We start from the raw sequence: 19,480 nt of genomic DNA, 5'->3' as shown, positions 1-19,480 counted from the left end.
ATGACACGTTCAGAGTCGTACATCATCAAGCGGCTGGCCGGGAGTGCAAACCCAGGTCACTGTACCAGTCTACACTTTTAAATACTACATCAGACCCCCTCTGCTGCCTTTCCTTCTAAGTGCCAGGCACACTGCTTTGCACATAGTAGGTGTCAACAAACTTGTTTTAATATGTATATATATGTATATATATACACAAACACACATACAGTCACATTCCCGTGCGAAAGACACCCATACTTCAACCAGGAGAGAGCTCTACCAAACTCCTGGCTCCCACAGACGACAGCCTAGGCCTGGCAGTCTTCACAGATGACACCCAACGGGGGCACTTTAATTAGACAAGTGGGAAGGGGCAGGGTGCACCTCGGGGGTATCCTGTCTGGGGCCTCACACAGGCCCAGGGCTCTGCTGCACCCTCTTCATCAGCTCTTCATCCTGCATAGACAGCTCTGTCAACTTTTTGCCCATCCGCTCATGGATGTCCAGGTACTTGGAGACACACCGGTCCAGGCACACAGACTCGCCCTTGGACAGCTCTGCTTCCTTGTAGTGGGGAGGCACGCACTTCCGGTGGCAGGCACTGGTCATTCTGCGGGAAAGGAAGCGCAAAGTTAGGTGAGCAGTCCTGTGGCATACCAGGAACTCTCAACCATCCCTGCCCTAATCGACTGCTTTCACCTCCCAGGAAGGCAGTGTAAATCCTCACTTTGCACCTCAACCATCTTGGAAGGTCCTTGAGAGTAGGAACCTTGCCTGAGCCCATGTTTATGACTAATTAAAATAGGAACCATTAGTTGAGTACTGGCTATGTTCCAGGCATCATGCTAAGTGCTTGATTGTTATGTAATTCTTATGATAAACCTATGAGGTCAGCACAATCATTATTCCCATTTTATAGATAAGGAAATTAAGGCACAGAGAGAGCCTCAGGACCACATAGAGCTAGGATATGAACCCAGGTGATCTGACTTCACAGCCTACATTTAAAAATTATTGTAACATATATCCTCCAAGATAAACCAAGTAATCAAGAAAGGATAGGGCCGGCCGAGTGGCGCATTGGTTAAGAGCTGGCTTGGGACACCAGAGGGCCCTGGTTCGGATCCCACATATGAGGGCCAGTGACACTGCCCTCTACAGCTAAGATGCTGAACAACAGCTCAACCTGGAGCTGGGCTGCCATGAGTCGCCTGCGAGGGCGTAGGCTGCAGCCCCTGCTGCAGTGGGTTGCCATAAGCTACAGTGTGTAGCCAGCAGCCAGCGTGAGCGGCCAGCAGCCAGCGTGAGCAGCCGTCCAGAAGCCGGCGACTGACTGCCTCGCCTGGGAAGAGCGCAATGATGGTGCCAACTTGGGCCAGTGAAGCAAAGTCCTCCACAACTAGACCGAAGAACAAAAGGACAGCAACTTGTCTGTTCCCCTTCCCCCAACTCCCCAGCGCTGTTCCCATCCCCCAATTCCCCAATAAAAATCTTTAAAAAAAAAAAAAAAAAGGATACCTGAGAGCTTAAACCAATAAAAACAGCAGACATTTGCTGGCTGCTTACTACGTATTGGGCTTGATGTGAACACCCTGTCATACATTTTTACATTTAATATTTATAATGTCTATATGAGGTAGGTACTAGTATTACCTCCATTTGATAGATGGGGCAACCACTGGTCAAATAGCTCAAACAACTTGCCCAAGGCCATACTAGTAGTGATTGGTGGAGCTATGAATTGTTCCCAAATGTGCCACGTGGTCATGGGCACTAGTTTGGAGTCAGCCTGAGATACTGTACGTGACACTGCTAGTGACCAGCTGTGGACCCTGGGCAAGTTACTTACCTCTGGAAACCTCAATGTCTTCACCATAAAATTAATCCAACAGATTATTTTGAAGATTAAAAAAGATAATGCGTGTAAAATGCTAAGCGCCTGAGGTGGAGTACGACTTTAAGAAATGCTAATTTGTCAAAAGGTAAATGCTCAACTGTTCTTGGAACCTAACCAGACCCTGAACTGGAGTTTCTCTCCTACTTGGCTCCTTCATCACCAATTCCACCCCAGTCTAAATGTGCAGCTAGTTCTCAGTGACCCCATACTGTGTCTGCATTAGTCTTTAGCCATGGGGGTGGGGGAGGGGGGTGGGTACAGGCCTCTGGCTCGTCTAGATTGAGGAAAGCATATTTCAAGTCACGCACCTCTGCCCTTGGAAAGGGTGACTTAGGATCATTCTCTAAGACNACTGTGTCTGCATTAGTCTTTAGCCATGGGGGTGCAGGAGGGGGTTGAGTACAGGCCTCTGGCTCGTCTAGATTGAGGAAAGCATATTTCAAGTCACGCACCTCTGCCCTTGGAAAGGGTGACTTAGGATCATTCTCTAAGACAAGCAAGTGGTGCAGAGTAGGCTCTTACCTGTTGTACATATCAGCCATCATCTCTACCTCTAGCTCTGCAGCCAGCTGCTGGGCCCTAAGAGGATCCATCTCAGCCCCGACACCGTGGAGATTTCCTTTTGGCCTCCTAGTCCTAGGAGCAAACATCACCGTCAGCACCCACCCTTCCCATTCACTTTCCCCTCACAGGGTCTGGAGGATACGAAGACATCATATAGTATCAGACCGACAGAAGCCACTGACCTCATTGAGTTCAACCACCCCATTTCACAGATGTGGCAACTGAGGCCCCGAAGGGAACACTGCTTAGCCCAAGGTCATACAGCAGCACGTCGATAGCGGGGCTGCAAATCGAGCCCTGAGGCCCTGACGCCCATTGCCTCTAGGTCACCTCCAGAAGATCGAGACTCCGGAACAAAACACCCTAAAACCACGGGCCTGAACCTCCGGGGCCCTGCGAATTCGATCATACGCAGAACTAACGCGCCCCGGCCTCGGCCCAGGGATTGAAACTCGGAAATGGCGGCGCCATCATCAGGGTCACCTTAAGGTCAGAAGTCACTCATCTCGGCCTGGAACCGGTCACAATACCCCCGGTGTCCCCAGCTTTGGGCAAACGCGAGAAACTCACCCAGTGCCCAGCTAGGCAAGGCGGAAGCACGTGGGTCACCTCCGAGAGGGAAGTCCCGCCTCTTTGATCCGGACTCGCTTCCGGAATGAGGTACGAAATAGGCGGCGCTGGGAAATCCGCTACCATAGAGAAATCCGCTGCCGGCTGAAGCTGAAGACGAAAGAGATTTGCCGATGCTAGAGAGGACGCCCAGATACCATAGAGGCTTGGGCGGGGGGCAGAGCGCCTGCAGCGGGGATGTCGAGTCCCAGGGATTGTCGCCGAGAGGTTTGAGTGTATTGGTCAGAGCTCAGTGAACTTCGCCCCCGCCCCCGAGAGTAGACGCTTGAGCACAAATCAGGCGTGGAGGAGGAAGAACGCCCCCACACAACAGTTCTCAGATTGTGCTTCACATTAAGGTCACCCCTGGGACGCTTTAAAAAATCCCGATGCCCAGGCTGCACCCAATAGCAATTATATCAGCATCTCTGGGAGTGGGACCCAAGCATCAGTAATTTTTTAAATTCCTAGGTGAATTAGATGTGTATTAATATGCATTAGATGACATTAAGAAATTACTATAATTCTGAGGATGTGAAAATTGTGCTGTGGAAAAAAGACTATCTGTTAGAGATAAAAATAGATGAGTAAAATATAGCTAAATGTTAACAATTGTTAAATCCTAGTCATGGGTATATGGAAATTCAATATGCTGTGCTCTCCGATTTCCTGTACGTTTTAAATTTGGCCTAATAGAAGTCTAAAAATTAAACTATTACAATTGTCACCCCCAATAAACCTTAATTAAAAAAATAAGAACAACAATTATTTCTTTTTATCGAGCATCTGCCATGAGCTAGGGGCTTTAATTACATTGTTTTTGCTTGTTTTTCTTTTTTGTAATGATTTTTAAAACTTTTCATTTTGAAATAATTATAGGTTTACAGAAAATTGCATAAGTAGTACACAATTTCCTTTGTGCAACCAAGTTTGGGAACCAGTGCTCCAAGAAACTTTGTGTGAATACAGATGCAGGAGTACAGGTCTCTACACTTTCTCTGGGCTTGCAAAGATAAGGCACTGTTCCTGCTCACAGACATGTATACTTATGTTTTGTTCAACTTCTGTTAGATGCACAATAAAGAGAAGAATAAGCAATTTTGACTGCCACTAAAGCTAACCTAATGTGTTCAGTCACAGGAAAAGGAGGGTACTTGTGAACTCTTTATCTTTCAAGACAATGTTTTCCTCCATCTGTATCACCACCCACAACAACATCAACAAAATACCCCATCTCAATCCCTTGATTTTGTCAAGGGATTTTCCAGTAAAAGAAATTTAGGAGATGCAAATTAATGATGCAAGGGTACACGGTCCATTGGAGAAGGTGGGCTGGTCACTTTATTCCGTTGGTCACTATATGCTTCCCTAATTGTCTAAGAAAATCTGGATTTTCAACACTGGGCCCCATTACTGCTCTAAGGACTCACCTTTGTCAAACCCTGTGCTCTGATATTTTAAATTTGTGGTATTACATTCATTCAGTAAAGTATGTAAAATATACAAATATTAAGCTTAATTTTAAAATATACATTCAAGGGCCGGCCGAGTGGCTCAGTTGGTTAAGAGCTCACTCAAGAGTTTGAGCTCTGAGCAACAGCGGTTCGAGTCAGCCCGAGCTGAGCAGCCGCTGAGCTGCCAACAGGTGGCAGGATGGCTCAGCTAAAAAAATAAATAAAATAAAATAAAATAAAATATACATTCATTCCTATAACCACCATTCAGATCAAGATACAAAATACTTTCAGCACCCTAAAAAGTTATCTCATGTTCCTTCCAGTCAATACCCCGCTTCCTGCAATTGACCACTATTCAGATATCTATCACCATCAGTTTTGCCTATTCTTGAATTTCATGTAAGTGGGATTATACATTATTTTGTTTTGTGCCTGGCTTCTTTAGCTCAGTGTAGTGTCTGTAAGATTTCATTCATATTGTTTTGTTTATCTGTTATTCATTTTTTTTATTACTGTCTAGCATTTGATTGTATGAACAAGCCACAATTCATTTATTCATTCTCCTGTTGATGGACTTTGGGATTGTTTCCAGTTTGGGGGCTATTGTGAATAATGCTGCTGTGAATATTATTGTCTATATGTTTTAGTGGGCATATGTTGCCCTGGTTTTGCGTTTGAAAATATAGTCAATATATTATGGAATATTAAGAAATGGTATGGAAAAAGGAGATGGATTCTTACAAAAGGAAGCTGTTTCTAGAAAAGGTTTTAATCAGGTGTAATGAAAAGTTAAATATTATATAATCTCATTTAAATAACATTCTCAAAATGGAAAATTGTAGAGATGGAGAAGAGATTAATGGTTGCCTGGGGATAGAAGATGGTGGGCAGAAGAAGCACCTATAAAGGCAGAGCACAAAGGAGATCTCTGTAGGGATAGAATGGTTCACTATCCTGATTGTGAGGTTGGTTACACGAATCAACAAATGTGATAAGATATCATAGAACTGTACACACCATTGTGTCAATGTCAGTTTCCTGGCTTTGATATTGCAGATAGTTATGTATGATTTAACTTTTAGTGGAAGCTAGGTGAAGGGTACACAAGGCCCCCTCTGTACTATTTATGCAACTTCCTGTAAACCTATAATTATTTCAAAATAAAAAGATTTTTAAAAAATCATCACAAAAAAGAAAAAAACACAAAAAAGATACTGTAATTAAAGCCCCTAGTCCATGGTGATACTCAATAAAAAGAAATCATTGTTCTTATTTTTGTAGTTTTTAGACTTTTTTTTAGGCCAAATTTAAAATGTACAGAAAAGTGGGGAGCACAGTATATTGAGCTACTATATACCCATGACCAGGATTTAACAATTGTGAACATTAACCGTATTTTCTTCATCTGTTTTTATCTCTAACAGGTAAAGTCTTTTTTCCACAACGTCAAAATTATAGTAATTTCTTAATGTCATCTAATGATATTAATGACATCTAATGCACATATTCACTTGAGTTTCTTTTAAAAAATGCCTCTTTTTAAAAATTATGGTAAAAATACAATGTGAGATCTACCCTGTTAACATTTTTAAGTGCACAATACAGTGTTGTTAGCTTTAGACTCTATATTGTACAGCAGCTCTCTAAAACTTATTCATCTTGAATAACCGAAACTAGACCCAGTGAACAGCAACTCCACATTTCCCCCTCCTCCCAGTACCTGGGAAATCATTGTTCTCATTGATGATGACATTATTATCTTCCATGAGACTGTGTCTTTTCCTTCCTATGCTTATACAGTTGGGAATTGAGGACCTATAAGTAGGAATTTCCAATTGTCTCTGTCAAGTTTGTTGGGTATTTTTTGTAAAAGACAGTTTATATAGCTCCAGCCTTCCAAGTTCTCTGGAATCCAGACATGTCTTCCAAAGTTGCTGACCCATCGTCAGCAGCATGGTGAATCTCTGGCCCATCACTCTATCCAACGGTCATCCTCCCAGCCTCCCAGCCTCCCAAAGGGGAGCTATGTAAATGCTATTCACCATGGTCAGTATTGTCCTCTTGGATGGAACCTCAGCCTCGAGGGAAAGGATGTAGGGTTGTCACCCAGGATCTCCCCAATTAGGCCCTGATCACTCATGAGAGGTGTGGAGAGTACAAAGGCAGTCTAGTTGGACACCCCCCCACCCCCACCTCTCCAGATGAGCAGAAGGTGAGAGAATAAGAATGTCAAGGGCTTGAACGGAATGGTCGTTCTATGACCTTGAAGAGAAAGCCGGCACAGTCTTAATCACTGTTACCCACTATTACCATTCCTCACCACTTCTCACCTCCACTGCTGACAATCTGGTCCAAGCCACCACCATCTTGAGCTTGAGTTACTGAAGTAGTCTCCTAAGTGATTTGCCCACTTCGGTGCATGCTCCCCCTTCAGGCCATTCTCAGAACAGCAGCCAGAGTGATCTCATCAAAAATCTCAAGTTAGATCAAGTCACTTCACTACCTAAAACACTCCAAGGTCTTCCAATTACAGAGCAAAAGTCAAAGTCCTTGAAATGGACTCTAAGGCTCCACACGACTGGGCCCCCCACTGCCTTTTATGTCCTACTAGTCTCAGGTCCATCGCTCTGCCCCAGTCATGCTGGCCTCTTTTCTATTAATCAAACACACCAAGCACACTCCTAACTTTCCACTTGCTGTTCCATCTGCCTGGAGTGCTTCCTTTCCAGGTAGCTGCGTGCCTCACTCCCTTCCTTCAGATCTTTGCTCCAATGTCACCTTTTCAGTGACACCTTCCTTGACAGCTCTAAGTATATCACACACATACCCCAAACGAAACACTTCCTCTTTGCTTCATTTTCTCCTATAGAACCTATCATTACCTAATATAGCATATTCTTTGATTTGTTTGCTGTCTATCTCCCCACACTAAAATGTAACCGTAATGATCTGGTTTTGCCTCTTTTTTTGTTGTGTTCACCGCTGGTTCCCGGCACACACTAGGTGCTCAAAAAGCATTTGATCAGTGAATACATTAATTGTCTAAGGAAGTTTTAATGAGTGCTACGATGACCTTATATTTTGCGGTCTGCAATACCTAAGGGCAATAGGGAAAGAAGAGAAGTGAGTTTTAATTTTAAAAAAGGACAGCAGGTCAGGGAGATATATAGAAAAGCTCACCCATCTTGGGCAGATAAATTCTAGACAGATGAAGGAGATATTTTAATGCCAGAGGTATTAATACTCATCAATATTGGGCTATTCAACCATTGGTACCCAAACCTCGCTTTCAGATCATCCTACGCATGGGTCCCCAAGCTCCAATTCCACACTTTTATTAACTAATTCATTCATTTATCCCATATATATTTATTGAGCACCCCATACGAGCCAGGCAATTTGCTAGTTCCTGGGCATATAGCCATTAGCAGAGTAAATGCCTCGTGGAGCTTAGAGTCTAGTGAGAGAGTCAGATCATAAGGAAATGAATAAGGCTATTTTTGATTGAAATAAATATTACGAACAAAATAAAGCAGGCAGAAGTGATGCAGAGGAACTGAAGGTCATAGAGCCCTCTCCGAGGAAATGAAATTTGAGCTGAGAGCTAAAGAATGAGAAGGAGCCAGTTTGCAAAGAGCAGAATAAAAAAGGTTACAGCCCGGAGTGTGGAACGGAATCAATGTATCTCAGGAACAGGAAGGAGGCCCGTGTGGCTGCAGTTGTGGGGACTCGGGGAGGGGGTGGGGGAGTCAGAAGCTTCCTTCCTAATGGGGTGTTGCCTGTACACATTCTCCAAAAGTAGCGCCTTTCTTAGGTCACAGGACACACAGGGAAGGTACAGATTTGTTTGGTTTTTCTGAGCGAAATCTCAATTCAGCACAAAAATTTGTGCAGAACCTATTGTGTATCAGTCACGTCAGTCAAACTAGAACTCAGCTTTGTCTTTTCTAGGCTCTAAACCCAATGGATCACCATCAGCTTGGCCTATCAATGTTCCCCCTTTTGCCCCTCCCCCCTCCAAAGCTTTGTCCAATATGAGCCCAGAGACATCCTCCCAAGTCCCCTCCAGCAGCTGTCCCATTCACTCCCTCCTTAGCCCACCCTGCAGCAGCTGCTTTTGTCTGAGGAAGAGTAAAAGGGATTCTTTAAAGAAATGAGGTGGGGTGGGGAGCAAAAGAGGCCTAGCCTGGGCTCTGGATGAACAGGGGAGGCCAGAGGGCTGGTACCCATCCAAATGGGCCTGCAGATGGTTTTTCAGGTCACCAGGGCCAGGCAAGTCCATTGGGAAGAAAGATGACCGCAGGATGCGTGCTGCTGGGGTCAAGGCAGGAGGGACACACTGTGATTGAAAGGTGCCACCTGTCAGGTCTTCATGGGAAATCTGAGCCTTCCAGGCCAGGGGAAAGTGTTGTGCCAACAGGGCAGTAAACAATGCTCTTCAGAGGCCCAAGGCTCTTGAAGTGGGGGTGGGGTGGGGTGGAAGGAGGGAGGAAGGTGGAGGGGGGCAGGAACAGAAGAGCTGGGGGCTAGAGGCCTCCCGGGCTTAAACGCAGCCCAGGAGTGAGGCCACTCAGCTAGAAGAAGGAGACAGCTCCCAAGCTCCGGGCACAAGCCCTACAGGTAGGGGAAGCTCTGGGCCCCTTTCTAAGGCCCCCCATCTGCTAACCTCTCTCCCACCTTCCAAAGGTGGGAACCTCTAAGCAGGGCCCCACAGTTGGAGAAATCTAGGCTTTTTTCTAATTCTCTCCACCATTATGTCAACTCTCTTTAGATGCCAGAGCTCAGGGACTCACCCCTGGGGTGTTGGGCAGCCCGAGACCTCCTACAGAGCAGGCTGCAGGTGGCCATCCTTGCAGAGGACTTGGCTAGTAAAGAGTCTCACCAGTTCCGCTGGGTAGGGAGGCAGATTGTCTAAGCAGTTAAGAGCTGGGGTGGAGGATGGCGAAAGCCCCAGGACCACCTGAAGGCAGACGGGGTGACAGTGGGTCAGGAGGTATCAGCAGAACCACCAAATGTCATCTGTACCATTTGGGGCTCAGGCTCCTGGGTTCTTTTCCTTTGGTTCTGCCAAGAGCCCCAGGGAGAGGGAGGGAGTAGCTGTCTGCAGTGCTGCTTTGGACACGACACAGAGACGGCATGAAGGCTTCCTGGGGAAGGAAGGAGAAGGAAAGTGGAGAGGGAGGAAGGAAGGTGAAGGCCTACTGTGCCTTTAGAAAAGAGAGAGCTGAACTCCTCAGCCATATCTGAGTGTCCTCCCCGACCAGTGGGGAGCCCCTCGCTCGGGGCTGTTGCCTTTGAAGGAACACTGGTGGAGGACCTGGTGGGAGCAGCATCTTTGGCACAGGCTCCAGACTGGTTGCCAGGAAACCTGGGTTCTAGGTATGGTTTGGCCACTTAATTATCCTATGACTTTCGTCAGGGACTTCAATTCCCCCAGCTTCAAATTCTTAATGTGTACAATGGGGCCATTGACACCTATTCCCGAGGCTTCGAAAGTGGGGGATGAGTTCGGAAAAGCAGGGCGCTGGTGTGAGCTGTAAACTGCTCTCGAGTTGATAATGCTGGAGGTGGGGGGTGTTATCCTGGTTTCTGGGCTCTGTGAGTTTCTTCACTCCTTGTCTATTTATGTCAAGCCTGCAGGGTGGAAAGCTGAGGTGATGAACACACAGGATGGCCGAGGCGTGTGTGTGTGTGTGTGTGTGTGTGTGTGTACACCTGCCCTTCCCGTCCACCACGCTGAGTGTGTGGCATAGATGAAAGGAAAGATGGTTGCCATATGCCACTCTGTCTTAGCCAATAACTACCACACCCTGAGGTATAAAAAGGGCTTGTTATCGTCTTACCGGCATTCAGTTCTCTTTGCCTTGTCTTACCAACGGAACAGCCTCCTGGCTGGGTCAAGGCCTTAATCTGGTACAGAGCTGGGCAGAGGCCAACCTACACTGTAAGAGCTGAGGTGTGCTGAGTGCGCCCCCCATGCCAGGCACGCTTCAAAGCACTTCCTAGCGTTGGCGCCCTGAACCCTCCACCATCCCTGGGCAGTGAGACCTATTTTTACCTCCAGAAATCAAAACACGAGGAGGGCCAGTAGCTTGCTCAAGGTCACACAGTTAATCAACAGTGGGAGCTGGGAATCCATCGTAGGAAGACGCCCAAATCAATGATTTTCTCCGCTACCCCATACCACCTTCCAAACGAGAGCACAGGACAGGAAGGGGTTGTGTGGATCCTTCAGACCAGCATTTGCCAAACACAGCACAGCTCAAGGTGTGTGTGTGGGGAGGAGGGGGGGGTAGGAGAGGGGGGGGAGCTCCACAGAAAAAACAACAAACAAAAAAAGGGAGCAAGAAAAAAAAAATCCATGGTCAAATAGGTTTAAGGAAAAGTGAGTTAAATAAGGCTAAGCAAAGTTAAGGTTTCTCTACTATGGGGTATCTATTTAAGTGCTAACAAAGAATATTTCTAAAAGGGTAAAGAGTAGATTCTTTCTGGAACAACCTTAGCCAGAGAATAAATCCACCCCCACCTCCCAGGCCTCTATTAATGTCTGAGGAGACCCTCGTTGTCTACAGTTTGGAGAACCTGATCTAGACCAATCCTGTCATTGTCAGTGGAAACTGAGGCCCAGAGAGGGCCTTGCTCAGATCTCAGAGTGAGTGACTAGGAGGTGGGGGTCAAGGCCAGCTCCATGGCCTCCTAGCTCCCTGCTGATGTGCATTCCATGTCCCAGCTCATCTGTTCCCCCCTAACTCTAGTCCACGTGGGAGCTGCTGAACCGTGAAGAGGCTCTGGCGGGAGGGTGGGACTGGATGACAGTGCAAGCATCTTTGCAAATCCCAGCCTGCATCCTAGGAAATGGTGGGGGCACCAAATCCAGGGACCCCAGGTGGCATGAACAGAGCCCTGGCCCCCTTCTGCCTGTCCTCCTGCCTCTGTCCCAATTACCCAGGTGCCCTGGTACTAGCACCCAGAACGATAGCACTGCGGAGGGCAGGAGGTATTTTTAGCCAGTGACAGGAGTGTCTACTTTTCTTTCTGTCTGAGTCATGCCCTGAATATTATTTGGAGATTGTTTTCTTTGTAAACAGACCCCCAAGAAGGGCAAGGGGATGAAGGAACTGGCCCTGTCCCCCCACCCACCTGTTTTCGTAAACCCTAGAGTATATACAATACTTGAATAGGAAACCCCAAGTTAAGGTATCATAATCTGGGCCCCACCCCCCACCTTCCCCAAGCAGTCGGAGGGTCAGATTTCCCTGCAAAGGTTAGGGAGAGTACATTTCTATTTTTCGCCAAAGGAAACTCTTCCATGCCCAGTCCTACCTTCTCCAAGAACCAGAGGCTGGCACACCTGGCAGAGACCCAAAGACCAGCTGGCCCAGGGTTTCCCAAATTTCGGGCATCTTTACACCATCTCCGTGATTTAGCTGCATCTGTACCACCTGTGTTCTGCTTTCCTGAATGTTTTCGTCTGAATTAACTTATTTTTAAATTCAATACATGTATTTTTAAAAGAAAGTTTATATCACTTTGGAAATGGAAACTCAATTAGCCTTGGCCAGAAATAGAAAGTAGCTATAAAAATAAATACAATGGAGACAAAACAGTATTATTAAGTTCTGCCTAGAAGTTCCCGCCTGCTTTGGGCTCTGAGTCTGAGGCTAGCTACCTCCATTAAAAAGGGGAGAGTAGCACCTGCTCCACAGGTGTTCCCGGATGCTATTGCAATATCGGAGTGTAACTGTCTCATTGGCTTAATCAAAAAGAGGCAAAATCACTGAAAAGGCATTATGTGACCTAACATTCTTTAAAGTCCAAGCTACAACCAGCAGAAGGCTGGCAGGTGGACAGCACCCAACATCAAGTCAGCGTGGCCCACACCCCACCTCTGGGGAAACAGCGCTCTGCCCCTTCATTTCACCCCAGGGAAAGCGGGTGCTCGGGTCATATGTCCAAGTAGGGGGTACCCAGGACTGAAGCGCAGGCCTCCAGACTCCAGGCCAGAGGGGCCTTCACCTTAGGCAGAGGCGGGGCATGACCAGGCCTACTTGTCTTCTCTTCCCAGAGATGGAGCAGAAGGAAGAAAAGCCCTCTGAGGATGGGACCACTGTCTCCCCAACCACAGGGGCTCCGGAAAAGGAGGAGGCCAAAGGCACAGCGGGGAGCCCCATCACAGAGGGGCCTCCGGATGGGGCAGCAAAGCAGGAAAGAGCTCCAGCCATGGACAATGTCTCCTCTGAATTCCAGGGGGAGGCTAATGGGTTGGATGAGCTCAAAGCGGAGGCCACCGTGGAGTCTGAACTTCTCAAGGAGGACGGAGGGAAGGAGGAGACGACGGCCACTCCTCAGGAGCTGACTGATGGGAAAGCAGAGGTCAAATCTGAGCCCGGGGAGGCTGCGGGAAAAGAGGAAACGGCATCAGCCTCTGAGAAGCAGAAGGCCGACGAGAAAGCACCCAAACCCGGATCCAGGGAGAAAGCTGGAGTGGATGACGAGGCCCAGGCTGAGCCAAAGCAGGCCGCTGCGGAGCAGGAGGCCACCACAGCCTCTCGGAAGGACAGCAACAAAACAGATGAGCCCAAGGCTGAAGCCCAGGAGAGAGCTGGTGCCCCAGGGGTCAAGTTGGACTCTGACAAGCCAGCTCTGGAAGATGAGGCCAAGGCTGAACCGCAAGAGGGTGACACGAAGGAGGAGGTGGTGAGTGAGACAGAGCAGAGAGGAGGCCCCACACCTTTCTAGAGTCCTCTGCCCCCTGGGGAAGCAAACCACCCCCTCACCCCACCCCTGCTTTATTCCCTAGGGAAAGTCCAGTCTTCCTTCTACTGACATCAAGAGCCTGGGGTAGGGGGTGCGGCACTGGGTCCCAGGCTGCCTTCCAGATCTTTCTGAAGTCCTCACAAAGCCTTGGCCAGGTACTTGTGGGACTGTGAGCTCACACAGAGCGTGTTGGTTCCAGGAGCCAGGCAGTCCCTGTGAAGAGCAGGACCAGGGTGTGGAGACAGAATTGGAGGAAGGGGCTGGGGTGACTCCCAGCTCCCCCGAGGAGTGGCCTGAGAGCCCCACAGAGGAGGGCCACTGCCTCAGCCCAGGTGAGTGAGAGCCCAGGAGCCCATGGGTTGCTGCAGGGGCTACCCCGAGGGGGTGTGCAGGGAGCGCATCACAGGTCACCCCACTTCTCTCCCTCCAGATGGGTTGGGCCCAGACGGCGAAGCTTCCACAGAGACCAGTCCTTCTGCCAGGTAATGTCCAACCCCGGGGCACCGGCTCCAGCTCCCCCTACCACGTGCTCCCTTCAAAATCTACCCTCACCCAGGCCTGGGCCTCCTCAGCACCTGATTTCTAGACTTCCCAGAATTCCTGGCATGCAGCCTCTTTCCCAGGGCAGAGCCCAGGAAACTGAAGGAGCCAGAGAGTGGAGCCAAGGGAGCGTGAGCACCCCTGGCCCCCCTCCCACTCGCTGCTGAGGCATCTTATGGGGCTCTCAGCATGTTTCCATGGTGTCAGCACCATCCATAGAGCGTGAGCAGAAAGCCTGACTTTGGACAACGACTCTGTGACTTATCAGTTGTGTGACCTTGGCCATGTCACTTCGCCTCTCCTTACCTGTGAAGTGGGCGCAGTAATCGTACCTCCCTCGTAGGATTATTGTGGGGCTTAAATGGCAAAATGTATGTAAAGCACTTAGCACAGTGCCTGCTGCCTGGTGGGTGCTGGGTCAAATGGGAGATTTATTCTTGCCATTGCGCAGCTTTAGTCATTAGAAGAATCTTCCTTTATTTTGACCTGAAATCGACCTCTGTGTCACTTTCTTGGGGAAAGCCAACTGGTGAAGATTCACTGAGCACTCCGGCAGTTACGTGGCAGGCACAGCGGGGAGCTCTACGTTCCCCTTCTTGCTCAAGCCTTAAAACCACCTTGTCAGGTAGGTATTGTTGTCCCCGTTTGACAGATGAGGAGGTTGATGCTCAGAGAAGTGACATGTCAGTCCCAAGATCACACAGCTAATAAGAGGCAAAGCCAGGATTCCAACTCAGGTCAGACCTCAGACTTGTCCTAGTTCTGCCCACGCATCCCACCAGACCACAAGCTCCCCAAGTTAGGCTGAGCCTCATTATTCCTTCTCAGGCCCCTCCCAGTGCTGGACACAGAGGAAACTTGTGTGAGAGTGGGTGCCATAACTGTGCATGCCCCTTCAGACTGCAGGGACTGTCTCCCTCCCAGCGAGTCCCCGCCCCTCCCTGCACCCTGTACCGGCTGGTCCCAGCCCGTCTCACATGTCTCTGCACCTTTCCATGTAGTGAGTCTTCATCCAGCGAGGTGCCCCAGAGTCCCACGGAGCCCCCTCCCCCGCAGGAGAAGAAGGAGAAGGCACCGGAACGCAGGGTGTCAGCCCCTGCCCGGCCCCGGGGGGCCCGTGCACAGAACCGCAAAGCCATCGTGGACAAGTTCGGCGGGTAGGAGACAGGCGAGGAGCTGGCTGGGCTGGCTTTCTCCAGGAACCGTGGTTGTGGTTGGTCTGCGGGAGGGCTGACACTGGGTCTGGGGCTCCTCCCTGATGGGGCCCTCGGTGGCCTCCGCCCTCTCTTGCCTGACATCCCCCATCCCTCCCTCACAGGGCAGCCTCGGGCCCCACGGCCCTATTCCGGAACACGAAGGCGGCGGGGGCAGCCATCGGCGGTGTCAAGAACATGCTCTTAGAGTGGTGCCGAGCCATGACGAGAAACTACGAGGTGGGGACGGCACAGGGACCCTTCCCCAGGGCGGCAGTGCCGCCGAGGCTCTGAGAGGGTGGGAGGCTGAGAGGGGGCCATCCAGGCCCCGTGGCCGAGGCTCACCGAGGTTCCGGTCCACTTGCCCACAGCACGTGGACATCCAGAACTTCTCCTCGAGCTGGAGCAGCGGCATGGCCTTCTGCGCCCTCATCCACAAGTTCTTCCCCGATGCCTTTGACTACGCCGCGCTGGACCCCACAAAGCGCCGGCATAACTTCACCCTGGCCTTCTCCACAGCAGAGTAAGCCACAGCCACAATGCAAAGCGGGTGGGGGTCCCAGGGAGCCTGGGGCCAGGGCTGCACTCGCAGGATCAGGGAGCGGCTGTGGCCGGACGTTCATGTGTAGCCTGCAGTGTTTGATGGCCAGGAAGCGTTTCAGAACAATGCAGTGGCTGAAACCGGCTGAAACTAAAATTGCCATGCTTATACTCCAAAGGGTGACACAGATCATAAACACACACACATATGAAATATACCGCCAGAGGACAGGTGCCGTGAAGACAATGCCAGCAGGGTGAGGGACACAGGAGAGGCGGGGCGGATCTGCTGTTTTACACGGGGCGGTGCAGAGATTGGGCTCAGATTCAGACTCTGCCATTTGTAGGCTGTGTGAGGACAAGGGTCCCTGTCCCATGCCCACCTTGTAGTTTCTTATCCTGGCCCAGCACCACTCTAAGAACAGGCTCCTTTACCTCTCTGAGCCTCCATATTCTAATCTTTAAAATCAGCATGAGTTTTTCTCTTTTGCAGGGCTATTGTGAGAATTAAGAAAATAACTAAGTAAGGTCCCTATAACAGTGCCTAACAAAAGGTAAAGGCTTCAAAAAATATCTTAGCTGTTGTTCCTGTATTATAATGAACGATATCACAAATGTTATGATCACTCTATTTCACTCTGGAACCTGGAGGAGGTTTTGTTGCTGAGACTCACATAGCTGGGTGCCAGGGGAGGTGGCAGGATGGAGAAAGGGGTGATACTAGAAAAGGGTGTAAGGAACAGTATGGCCCAAGGGAGGAGGACCTGAGGGGCAGATGTGACTTCCGGGTCGCCAGGGAGGGGAAGGCGCCCCGCCCCCACTACCAAACACCAAAACCAGCCTCAGCCAGAGACCTTCATCTCTGCCCACCGGCAAGGCCTGCATGTCCCCTGATGGCCTTAAAGCTCCTTAGCTTGTGCCAGGAGCACCTGTTCTTTCTGGCCCCAGAGAGAAGCTTCTAAACTGTTCGGTAAAGATAGGACTATGCAGAGGGCGTGGCCAATGAGGACAACTCTGGGGGCGTTTCTAAAGCCCTGGGACCAGGAGGCAGTCACTGGGGGTGTTAATAGCACCTTGGCCCAGGAGGCCACGCCCTTTGGCCCTGTCCAGCCCTGGCCACCAACCTGTAGGGAAGCCTGGGGCAGCAACCTCCCCCTCTCTGGGCCTGCGTGTCCCCATGGGCAAAATGAGACGATCAGATATTCATCTGTGCTTTTCAAGTGGGGTTTTGTTTATATTTAGCAGATTCCTCCAACAAAATATTAAGTGAATTCCCAACATATAAAACAGTTTAAGGAGGGACCTTTTTAGGTTGGGAGGGGGTTCCTGAACTCAGAGCCCAACCTCCCTTCCCAAGATGGTCCCTGAAGTATGTCTAAAGGGGCCTAGGACAAAAAGGGTGCCATCTGGTAACCACCAGACTTCAGGTTCCAGAAGATTCTCATTATGCCACCAAGGGAGGGGGTGAATGCCCTGGGGTGGGGGGCTGAGGGTCAGGAACACCATGTCCTAGACTGAGAAACACCTTTAATGACGGTGACAAGCCGCATGGACCGAGAGGGACTAGCTGCCGGGCGTTCTGCTAAGTGCGGTCCTTGGATGGCTTATTTGATCCCCACAGCAATCCCTGAGTGTGGGTACAAGTAGAGAGGTTGTGGGACATCCGAGGCTCATACAGGAGGGCTGTGGCAGAACCAGGATTTGAACGTGAACTAGTCAGGACTGAGAGCTCTAAGTGAATATCAGAAGGGCCTGCAGCTCCGTCCTGACCAGATGTCCCTGGCCTGTGGGACATAGGTCATTGTCCTCCTGCAGCCGCCTCGCCTTGGTTCCAAGCCAGGCGGAGCCACGGGAAGGCGGAAATGATGACAACGGCTGACAGGAGGCATCAGGCAGCCATGAAAAGGGGAGGATGTGCTGGGGACCGTGGGGATGGAGTGTGGAAGATAGAAGTTGAGGTGCTGAGTTTGCATCCTGCCGCCTCCTCCTCCTTAGCTCTGTGACCCTCACAGCTGACTTAACCTCTCCTGTGGGTTGGTGTGAAGATTAAGAGTGCACAGTGAGGGAGCCCCTGCCTCGGCCATCGCACCCCATAGCCCCTGTTCTAGAACTTCCCTCTGAGTCCTGTGGAGTCCTGGGATGAGAGTGGGGAGCAGCCAGTGCTGAAGCCCCCGTGGGCTCAACCGGCCATGCCGCTCCCCAGGCCCAAGGGGAACGAAGCTTCTGCCTCCGCTGCGTAGAGGGACAGGACCCACACTCAGGAGCCGAGAGCGCTGTGTGGGTTGCAGGGAACTTGTCCCATTCTTCGAAATCCTCTCGGTGTGCTCCTCTCCCGGCACCCAGGACAGTCCGGCTTAGGTTTCAGCCCAGCTGTCTCAGCCCCAAGAGAGAATGTCCGCTGGGACCCTGGTTTCTCCTCCTGCCAGCACCCATAGCGGTTTGGCAGGCTGGGGCTGCTGAGGGCTGGCTTCGGGGCAAGGATGCCAGAGGTGTCAGGCTTGCCTGGGGTTGAGTCCCAGCTGTGTCACTCACTTTGACCTTGGGCAAATCACCAAACCACTCTGAGGCTCCGGTTCCTTTTCTGCCGAGGGGAGGCGTAAATGAGACCATTCAACGGGAAACACTTGATAAAGCACCTGGCACACAGTAGCGAGGTCCCAGCAGTGGTTAGCTGAGATTATCAGCCTTAGCAAAGCCAGGAGTGGCACATCGCCCCAAAGAGCAGCTGGGAGGTTAGGAAAAGAGGACCTGCCGCTAGCTTCCATGGAGTTCTTCAAACACATCTAGCACATGCTACAATGTTTCCACTGCTTGGAACCCTCTTAGAAGACATGTGTCCGTCTTCTACCATGAGAATGTCAGTGATATGAGAATGGAGAAGTTTGGCTTTGTTCAGTGCTGAATTCTGTCAGTAAAGACACAGAGACTGAATGAAGATGGAAATGGGGCAGCTGCAAGCCAACGCTCTGGCTAGGACGGGGGTTCTGTCCTTTAAACTCTTCCTGAGGGGTCTGGCCTTCCAGAGGACAAACATAGGAGCAGGTGGAAGGGGTGGGTTAATGTAGAACTAGAGACCAGAGGATCTCGCTCCCACATAAGGATACAGTGTGATGAAAACGTGGGCTTTGGAATCAGACCAAGCCGAGTGTGAGTTTTGACGCTTTCAGGGCCTCAGTTACCGTATCTGTACAATGGGATGGTTGGCCTAGCTGACCTCCCAGTTCCGACACATACAGTTCGCCCTTGCTGGGCTGCTCCCCCGCTTTCCCTAGCTCCCGTGTCCTTCACCTTTGGCTGCCTGCTCCTCATCCCACCCCACCTCTGCCTCTCAGGAAACTGGCCGACTGTGCCCAGCTGCTGGAGGTGGATGACATGGTGCGGTTCGCAGTGCCCGACTCCAAGTGTGTCTACACCTACATCCAAGAGCTGTATCGCAGCCTCGTGCAGAAGGGACTGGTGAAGACCAAGAAGAAATGAGCTGCCCGACCCTGTGGGCAGAGGTGGGCAGGGTGCCAGCTGACCAGCCCCAGCCCCGAGGCTTACGTCTGCTCCACGGAGACCAGAGAGGTGGGCCTCGAGCAAAGGCAGGTGGCACCTGTGTTAACTGCATTAAAAGTATTTTTGTAAAACGCTGTGTGGCCCCTCAGTGCTCCCTCCCTGTTCCACCCAGGAACCTCTTTCATTCTGAGAAAATAAACTCCAGCTGCCAGGGTTTCCCACTTGACACGGTTCCTCCCCTGACATAATCTTTTCAACAGCCATGACAGGCATTTGAAAAAGGACAATGGCCTGGGTCCCACCACTAACCAGCTGTGTGAACTTGGGCCAGTGGATTAACTTCTCTGAGCCTCAGTTTACCATCTAAATGGGAATAGTAGGAGTTCAAACGTCATGGAGGGATTTGAAGGGTTGAATGATAATGAAATAAGCCAAAAGCCTTG

At 50.1% G+C, this 19,480-nt stretch overlaps 2 protein-coding genes across 6 annotated transcripts; one reads left to right on the top strand and one right to left on the bottom strand.

Annotated features, from left to right (window-relative positions):
* Positions 1-145: 145 nt before the first annotated feature.
* Positions 146-3,121, bottom strand: TIMM10 (translocase of inner mitochondrial membrane 10). 3 transcript variants are annotated; one of them, XM_019624290.1, is made up of 3 exons: positions 3,014-3,121; positions 2,402-2,515; positions 146-592 (listed from the first exon to the last, which is right to left on the bottom strand). In XM_019624290.1, exons 2-3 carry the CDS (start codon positions 2,470-2,472, stop codon positions 391-393), a joined length of 273 nt encoding a protein of 90 aa, XP_019479835.1. In that variant the 5' UTR covers positions 2,473-2,515; positions 3,014-3,121; the 3' UTR covers positions 146-390. The 3 variants fall into 3 exon arrangements, with proteins under 3 accessions (XP_019479835.1, XP_019479834.1, XP_019479833.1); XM_019624289.1 differs by having other exon boundaries at positions 2,927-3,062; XM_019624288.1 differs by lacking the exon at positions 3,014-3,121 and adding an exon at positions 2,626-2,917.
* Positions 3,122-9,004: 5,883 nt separating this feature from the next.
* On the top strand, positions 9,005-19,171 carry SMTNL1 (smoothelin like 1). 3 transcript variants are annotated; one of them, XM_019624285.1, is made up of 9 exons: positions 9,005-9,129; positions 9,774-9,888; positions 12,575-13,203; positions 13,466-13,598; positions 13,697-13,748; positions 14,808-14,963; positions 15,125-15,239; positions 15,371-15,522; positions 18,872-19,171. In XM_019624285.1, the coding sequence occupies exons 3-9, from the start codon at positions 12,577-12,579 to the stop codon at positions 19,014-19,016; spliced, it is 1,380 nt and encodes a 459-aa protein (XP_019479830.1). In that variant the 5' UTR covers positions 9,005-9,129; positions 9,774-9,888; positions 12,575-12,576; the 3' UTR covers positions 19,017-19,171. The 3 variants fall into 3 exon arrangements, with proteins under 3 accessions (XP_019479830.1, XP_019479829.1, XP_019479832.1); XM_019624284.1 differs by lacking the exon at positions 9,774-9,888; XM_019624287.1 differs by lacking the exons at positions 9,005-9,129; positions 9,774-9,888 and adding an exon at positions 10,674-10,776.
* Positions 19,172-19,480: the final 309 nt, after the last annotated feature.

Source organism: Hipposideros armiger, unplaced genomic scaffold (assembly GCF_001890085.2).
Source record: "Hipposideros armiger isolate ML-2016 unplaced genomic scaffold, ASM189008v1 scaffold_582, whole genome shotgun sequence".
Taxonomy (NCBI): Eukaryota; Metazoa; Chordata; class Mammalia; order Chiroptera; family Hipposideridae; genus Hipposideros; species Hipposideros armiger.
This window is presented reverse-complemented; position numbering and strand designations above follow the sequence as displayed.